This window comes from Chiloscyllium plagiosum, unplaced genomic scaffold, assembly GCF_004010195.1.
Source record: "Chiloscyllium plagiosum isolate BGI_BamShark_2017 unplaced genomic scaffold, ASM401019v2 scaf_14540, whole genome shotgun sequence".
Lineage (NCBI taxonomy): Eukaryota > Metazoa > Chordata > Chondrichthyes > Orectolobiformes > Hemiscylliidae > Chiloscyllium > Chiloscyllium plagiosum.
In genome coordinates, this window is record NW_025211772.1 from 3,695 (window position 1) to 12,765 (window position 9,071).

The window sequence follows — 9,071 nt, forward strand, 5'->3', positions numbered from 1 at the left end:
GTGTGTTGTGTATTGTGTGGTGTGTGTGTATGTGTGTGCATTGTGTGTTGTGTGGTGTGTATGTATGTGTTGCGTGTTGTGTGTGTTATGTGTTGTGTGTGTTATAGATTAGATTACATTAGATTACATTACAGTGTGGAAACAGGCCCTTCGGCCCAACAAGTCCACACCGACCCGTTGAAGCACAACCCACCCATACCCCTACATTTACCCCTTACCTAACACTACGGGCAATTTAGCGTGGCCAATTCACCTGACCCTGCACATCTTTGGACTGTGGGAGGAAACCGGAGCACCCGGAGAAAACCCACACAGATATGGGGAGAATGTGCAAACTCCACACAGTCAGTCGCCTGAGGCGGGAATTGAACCCGGGTCTCTGGCGCTGTGAGGCAGCAGTGCTAACGGCATCTGTGTGTATACATCAGTGTCTGAATGTGTCTGCCTGTGTGTGTGTTTATGTGGGTGTGTGTGTGTTTGTGTGTCGGTGGGGGTCTGTTTGTATATCAGTTTGTGTATGTCTGTGTGTGTGCATGTAGTGAGCCAGTTCAATTCCACAGAGACAATCTGGACAAATAGACAGTTAGTCAATCCACATTAAAGAATTATAAGATGAGAATCCAGGGAGATAGAATAACTTATGTTATGCAAATAGTTTAATATTGAGGAAGGGTGTGTGTGTGTGTGTGTTGTGTGTTGTCTGTGTTTGTGTGTGTGTATGTTGCGTGTTGTCTGTGTGTGTGTGTCCCAGTGTGTCTGAGGCGATGTGTTAAATCTGACTCCTGTCTTCTTTTCTATCAACCAGAAGAAGCAAACACCACCTTAAATGGCCTTGAGTGTTACGTGTGCCCATCGGCTTTGAGCCGAACTTGTGATAATCCCATGGAAACGGTGAAATGTGTTGGGACACAGACCCGGTGCTTGCACTCCTCTGTCACGTGTAAGTCTTACATTTTATTCCAAGAACTATGGCCCAATCGAAGCATAGAAAATAGAAGCCATTCAGCCCTTCAAGCCTGTTCCTGCAGTCAATATGATCCTGGCTGATCATCCGACTGAGTCCCTCTTTCTCACGTTGGTCCCTTTAGCCTTAACAACTATATTTGCTTCCTTCTTGTAAACGTTCAATGTTTTGGCTTCAGCCCCTCTCTGTGGCAAAGAATTCCACAGGGCCCTCACCCTCTGGCTAAAGACATTTTTCCTCATCCCAGTCGGAAATGGTATTGTTGCACTATAACCTCCCAGGTTATGGAATCCCTGGTCATTGGGAATACCCTTCCTGTGTTTACCATGTGTGGTCCTATTGCAATTTTATAGGTTTCTATGAAATTCCACCCACAACCCCCCCCTCCGCCCCTCCCACATTCTTTTAAAGTACTTCCAAATACTACCCTCATAATCTTATCAGGAATTTTAATTTTACAGAGTTTCAGAAGTAGATTAGATTAGATTAGAATACTTACAGTGTGGAAACAGGCCCTTCGGCCCAACAAGTCCACACCGACCCGCCGAAGAGCAACCCACCCAGACCCATTCCCCTACATTTACCCCTTCACCTAACACTAGGGGCAATTCAGTATGGCCAATTCACCAAACCTGCACATCTTTGAACTGTGGGAGGAAACCAGAGCACTCGGAGGAAGCCTATGTGATGCGGAGAAAATGTGCAACCTCCACACAGACATAGGTAGGTAGAGAGCAAGATTTGTTCCAAAGTAAGAAATTTACAAATGGATATGGATAGGTGAGGTGACTCAGTATTTAGCACAGCTGAGTCACAGCGCTGATGACTGGGGTTCAATTCCAGCCTCAGGCGACTGTCTGTCTGTGTGGAGTTTGCGCATTCTCCTCCTGTCTTCATTGGTTTCCTCTGGGTGCTTCGGTTTCCTCCCACAGGCCAAAGATGAGCAGGTCAGGGTGGATTGGCCATGGGAAATTGTTCCATAGTGTCCAGGGATGTGCAGGTTAGGGTGGATTGGCGATGGGAAATTGTTCCATAGTGTCCAGGGATGTGCAGGTTAGCGAGGATTGGCCGTGGGAAATTGTCCCATAGTGCCCAGGGTTGTGTAGGTTAGGGTGGATTGGCCATGTTAAATTGTTCCATAGTGTCCAGGGATGTGCAGGTTAGGGTGGATTGGCCATGCTAAATTGTCCCATAGTATCCAGGGATGTGCAGGTTAGGGTGGATTGGCCACACTAAATTGTTCCATAGTGTCCAGGGATGTGCAGGTTAGGGTGGATTGGCCATGCTAAATTGTTCCATAGTGTCCAGGGATGTGCAGGTTAGCATGGATTGGCCTTCCTAAATTGTCCCATAGTGCCCAGGGATGTGCAGGTTAGGGTGGATTGGCATTGCTAAATTGTCCAATGGTGTCCAGGGATGTGCAGGTTATGGTGGATTGGCCATGCTAAATTGTTCCATAGTGCCCAGGGATGTGCAGGTTAGGGTGGATTGGCCATGCTAAATTGTCCCATAGGATCCAGGGATGTGCAGGTTAGGGTGGATTGGCCACACTAAATTGTTCCATAGTATCCAGGGATGTGCAGGTTATGGTGGATTGCCCATAGTGTCCAGGGATGTGCAGGTTAGGGTGGATTGGCCATGGGAAATTGTCCCATAGTGTCCAGGGATGTGCAGGTTAGGGTGGATTGGCCATGGGAAATGCAGGGTTCTAGGAAAAGGGTGAGAGAGGTTGGGTGGAATGCTGTTCGGAGGGTAGGTGTGGACTCGGGCTAAATGGACCAAAACATGGCAGATGGAGTGTGGAAACTCACGCAGGCACGGGGAGAATGTACAAACTCCCCATAGGGGGTCGCCCGAGCCAGGAATCGAGCCCAGGTCCCAGGCGCTGTGCGGCAGCAGTGCTAACCACAGAGCCACCTTGCCATCCTGGTTTCTATGGTCCACCTGGTTGTATCTACACTGAGCTATCCTTTGATTTGAAATTCTGCCCGATCACACAGTAATCTAATAAGTTGGAATGGTAAAAGCAAATTTCAGGCCCTTCCTACTTTATAGTTCCACAAACCAGGCAACAACATTGAAAATCTACCCTCTAAAACCTCAGTGCCTTCCTGTTGTCCAGAGTTATTCTAATTCAGTTTGTTGCACGTGTATCTTTAACTCTTGGTGTGAACAATGCTACTCCATGATCAAGCAAGCTGGACTGAATAAAGCAATCTCAATTGTCAGTTTTAAAACCAGGATAGCCTTACTTGTAGAATTTTAATGTGATGTTCCTGTATTGCGGTGTTTCTCTGGGATTGATGTGAAGAGAGGGACTCACATACACACACTCTGAAAGAAAACTGTTAGAGATTCACTGCATGAGCACCTCTAGTTTCATCCAGTGGGAGGTTATCTAGTTTGGTCAGAGGAATAGAATGGTGGGAGACAAACTTCAGATGCAGAGGTATGTGAGTGCCTGGTGCACGAAACACAAAAAGCTAGTATATAGGTACAGCAGGTAATAAGGAAGGCAAATGGGATTTAGCGCTAACAGAATCAGATATAAAAGTATGCAACCAACTTTGGTCTCCTTACTTGACGAGGGGTGCAGTTTTGTTGGAGGCAGTTCAGAGGAGATCCACCAGATTGATCCCGGAGACTAGGGATTGTTTTATATTCTTGACGGGAGAGACTTGATGGGCTGAAGGGCCTTTTCCTGTGGTGCATGATTCTAATGTCCAACAATTTAGGATCGAACGTTAAGAGGTAGCCAGGATGAGGATGTGCCGGTGTTGGACTGGGGAGGACAAAGTTAAAAATCACACAACATTGAAGAGTGTGGTGCTGGAAAAGCGCAGCAGGTCAGGCAGCATCCAAGGAACAGGAGAATCGACATTTCGGGCATAAGCCCTTCATCAGGAATGCATGAAACATCGACTGTCCTGCTTCTCGGATGCTGCCTGAGCTGTTGTGCTTTTCCAGCACCACACTCTTCAACGTTGTGTGATTTTTAACTTTGTCGTCCCCAGTCCAACACCAGCACCTCCTCATCATGGCTGCAGTCCTCACTTACCCCTTCATAAAAGTCACACAACACCAGGTTATAGTCCAACAGATTTATTTGGAAATATAGCTATTAATTACAAATTACAAATGAGAATAGCAGTCCCTGTCTTCAGTACAGAGACCATCAGTCCTGTGTATATTACAGAGACCGTCAGTCCTGTGTATATTATAGAGACCATCAGTCCTGTGTATATTACAGAGACCGTCAGTTCTGTGTATATTACAGAGACCGTCAGTCCTGTGTATATTACAGAGACCATCAGTCCTGTGTATATTACAGAGACCGTCAGTCCTGTGTATATTACAGAGACCGTCAGTCCTGTGTATATTACAGAGACCATCAGTCCTGTGTTTATTACAGAGACCATCAGTCCTGTGTATATTACAGAGACTGTCAGTCCTGTGTATATTACAGAGACCATCAGTCCTGTGTATATTATAGAGACCGTCAGTCCTGTGTATATTACAGTGACCGTCAGTCCTGTGTATATTACAGAGACTGTCAGTCCTGTGTATACTACAGAGACTGTCAGTCCTGTGTATACTACAGAGACTGTCAGTCCTGTGTATACTACAGAGACCGTCAGTCCTGTGTATATTACAGAGACCGTCAGTCCTGTGTATATTACAGAGACCATCAGTCCTGTGTCTATTTCAGAGACTGTCAGTCCTGTGTATATTACAGAGACTGTCAGTCCTGTGTATATTATAGAGACCGTCAGTCCTGTGTATATTACAGAGACCATCAGTCCTGTATATACTACAGAGACCATCAGTCCTGTGTCTATTTCAGAGACTGTCAGGCCTGTGTATATTACAGAGACCATCAGTCCTGTATATACTACAGAGACCATCAGTCCTGTGTCTATTTCAGAGACTGTCAGGCCTGTGTATATTACAGAGACCATCAGTCCTGTGTATATTACAGAGACCGTCAGTCCTGTGTATATTACAGAGACCATCAATCCTGTATATACTACAGAGACTGTCAATCCTGTGAATATTAGAGACCATCAGTCCTGTGTCTCTTACAGAGACCGTCAGTCCTGTGTATACTACAGAGACTGTCAATCCTGTGTATATTACAGAGACCATCAGTCCTGTGCCTATTACAGAGACCATCAGTCCTGTGTATACTACAGAGACTGTCAGTCCTGTGTATATTACAGAGACTGTCAGTCCTGTGTATATTACAGAGACCATCAGTCCTGTGTATTTTACAGAGACCGTCGGTCCTGTGTAAACTACAGAGACTGTCAGTCCTGTGTATATTACAGAGACCATCAGTCCTGTGTATATTAGAGAGGACATCAGTCCTGTGTATATTACAGAGACCGTCAGTCCTGTGAAAATTATAGAGACCGTCAGTCCTGTGTATAATACAGAGACCATCAGTCCTGTGTATACTACAGAGACTGTCAGTCCTGTTTATATTACAGAGACTGTCAGTCCTGTTTATATTACAGAGACCGTCAGTCCTGTGTATATTATAGAGACTGTCAGTCCTGTGTATATTACAGAGACCATCAGTCCTGTGTATACTACAGAGACCGTCAGTCCTGTGTATATTACAGAGACCATCAGTCCTGTGTATATTACAGAGACGGTCAGTCCTGTGTATATTATAGAGATGTCAGGGCTAATGCCCGAAACGTCGATTCTCCTGTTCCCTAGATGCTGCCTGACCTGCTGCGCTTTTCCAGCAACACATTTCCATCTCTGATCTCCAGCATCTGCAGACCACACTTTCTCCTCTATATTACAGAGACCATCAGTCCTGTGTATATTACAGAGACAGTCAGTCCTGTGTATATTACAGAGACAGTCAGTCCTGTATGTATTACAGAGACCGTCAGTCCTGTGTATATTATAGAGACCATCAGTCCTGTGTATATTACAGAGACTGTTAGTCCTGTGTATATTCCAGAGACCACCAGTCCTGTGTATATTCCAGAGACCATCAGTCCTGTGTATATTACAGAGACCATCAATCCTGTGTATATTGCAGAGACTGTCAGTCCTGTGTATATTACAGAGACCATAAGTCCTGTGTATATTACAGAGACCATCAGTCCTGTGTATATTACAGAGACTGTCAGTCCTGTGTATATTACAGAGACTGTCAGTCCTGTGTATATTATAGAGACTGTCAGTCCTGTGTATATTACAGAGACCGTCAGTCCTGTGTATACTACAGAGACCATCAGTCCTGTGTATATTACAGAGACCGTCAGTCCTGTGTATATTGCAGATATTGTCAGTCCTGTGTATATTACAGAGACCACCAGTCCTGTGTATATTACGGAGACCATCAGTCCTGTGTATATTACAGAGACTGTTAGTCCTGTGTATATTACAGAGACCGTCAGTCCTGTGTATACTACAGAGACCAGCAGTCCTGTGTATATTATAGAGACAGTCAGTCCTGGGTATATTATAGAGACAATCAGTCCTGAGTATATTACAGAGACCATCAGTCCTGAGTATATTACAGAGACCATCAGTCCTGTGTCTATTACAGAGACCGTCAGTCCTGGGTATAATACAGAGACCGTCAGTGCTGTGTATATTACAGAGACTGTCAGTCCTGTGTATATTACAGAGACCATCAGTCCTGTGTACATTACAGAGACCGTCAGTGCTGTGTATATTACAGAGACCATCAGTCCTGTGTATATTACAGAGACCGTCGGTCCTGTGTATACTACAGAGACTGTCAGTCCTGTGTATATTACAGAGACCATCAGTCCTGTGTATATTACAGATATTGTCAGTCCTGTGTACATTACAGAGACCATCAGTCCTGTGTATATTACAGAGACCGTCAGTCCTGTGTATACTACAGAGACCATCAGTCCTGTGTATATTACAGAGACCGTCAGTCCTGTGTATACTACAGAGACCATCAGTCCTGTGTATATTACAGAGACCGTCAGTCCTGTGTATATTACAGATATTGTCAGTCCTGTGTATATTACAGAGACCACCAGTCCTGTGTATATTACAGAGACCATCAGTCCTGTGTATATTACAGACTGTCAGTCCTGTATATTACAGAGACCGTCAGTCCTGTGTATACTACAGAGACCATCAGTCCTGTGTATATTATAGAGACCGTCAGTCCTGTGTATATTATAGAGACCATCAGTCCTGAGTATATTACAGAGACCATCAGTCCTGTGTCTATTACAGAGACCGTCAGTCCTGTGTATAATACAGAGACCGTCAGTGCTGTGTTTATTACAGAGACCATCAGTCCTGTGTACATTACAGAGACCGTCAGTGCTTGTGTATATTACAGAGACCATCAGTCCTGTGTACATTACAGAGACCGTCAGTGCTGTGTATATTACAGAGACCATCAGTCCTGTGTATATTACAGAGACCGTCGGTCCTGTGTATACTACAGAGACTGTCAGTCCTGTGTATATTACAGAGACCATCAGTCCTGTGTATAATACAGAGACAGTCAGTGCTGTGTATATTACAGAGACCATCAGTCCTGTGTATATTATAGAGACCGTCTGTCCTGTGTACATTACAGAGACCGTCAGTGCTGTGCGTATTTCAGAGACCATCAGTCCTGTGTATATTACAGAGACCGTCTGTCCTGTCTACATTACAGAGACCGTCAGTGCTGTGCGTATTTCAGAGACCATCAGTCCTGTGAATATTACAGAGACCATCAGTCCTGTGTACTGTAAATTACAGAAGACAGCGATCTCTGTTTTCATTTGAGAAAACAGCATTCCCCACGTATGTTACAGGAAACGGCTACCTGCTGAAGGGGCAGCACTCTGAAAGCTAGTGCTTCCAAATGGCCCCGTTGGACTATAACCTGGTGTTGGGTGATTTTTAACAATAAACAGCAGGAGATCGCAGTGTATCTGTGCTGTGACTAACCACCAGCCTGACCCTCCTATTTCCAGACAGAGGGCAGTACAACGTCACCATTAAAGGCTGTGCCTCTGAGAGCATGTGTGCAGCCTCGGATTTGCTGAGGGACTACGGCGTGGTGATGGGCCCAGACCTCTCCTGCTGCACGGAGAGTGGGTGTAACGGCGAGCGAGCGGCGTCAGAGACCCCCACGACGCAACCCACGACGACAAACAGCGAGCCGGCTCTTCGACCGGGTGAGGTGCTCCTCGCCGTATTTGCAGCCACGCAGTGCCTTCTCCGACCCTGACACGTCCGGGGTCCCGTGGGATAGAACCTGGAGGACGGAGAACCCGGAACCTGCTTCATCTTTCAGCTGAGTGGCAGCTGAATATTACCCAGAGTAGTCCAGACCCCAGCACTAACTGACATGGAGCACACGTTCCCCTCTACAAACCCCTCTCACCACTCACCATTTCATTAACAAATAACAGCAGTAGGCCATTCGGCCTTTCGATCCTGTTCCTCCATTCAATAAGGTCATGGCTGATCTGCTTGTAACTTCAACTCCACGTTTCTGTGTGTTCCGCTTACTTTCCACACCCTCCTCCCACCTACCACTGCCTCAAATATCTTTAAAGATTCCACACTCACTGCATTTTGAGGAACGGAATTCCAAAATCCCACAACCTTCAAAGAGAAAAACAATGTTTCCCCATCTGTGTTTCAAACTTTTAAAATATGACGCCCTCATTCTAGGTTCTGCCACGAGAAGAAATGTCCTTTCAATACCCAAGTCCCCTGAGGATCTTATATGTTTCACTTGATAGGATAGTGAAGGTGGCGTTTGGTATGCTTTCCTTTATTGGTCAGAGTATTGAGTACAGGAGTTGGGAGGTCATGTTGCAGCTGTACAGGACATTGGTTAGGCCACTGTTGGAATATTGCGTGCAATTCTGGTCTCCTTCCTATCGGAAAGATGTTGTGAAACTTGAAAGGGTTCAGAAAAGATTTACAAGGATGTTGCCAGGGTTGGAGGATCTGAGCGACAGGGAGAGGCTGAACAGGCTGCGGCTGTTTTCCCTGGAGCGTCGGAGGCTGAGGGGTGACCTTATAGAGGTTTACAAAATTATGAAGGGTATGGATAGAGTAAATAGGCAAAGTCTTTTCCCTGGGATGG

General features: G+C 45.7%; 1 protein-coding gene across 1 annotated transcript; it reads left to right on the forward strand.

The window, feature by feature from the left end:
- Window positions 1-810: 810 nt before the first annotated feature.
- On the forward strand, window positions 811-8,767 carry LOC122547119 (urokinase plasminogen activator surface receptor-like). The gene is made up of 2 exons (XM_043685693.1): window positions 811-940; window positions 7,945-8,767. Exons 1-2 carry the CDS (start codon window positions 883-885, stop codon window positions 8,199-8,201), a joined length of 315 nt encoding a protein of 104 aa, XP_043541628.1. The 5' UTR covers window positions 811-882; the 3' UTR covers window positions 8,202-8,767.
- The last annotated feature ends 304 nt before the right edge of the window (window positions 8,768-9,071 follow it).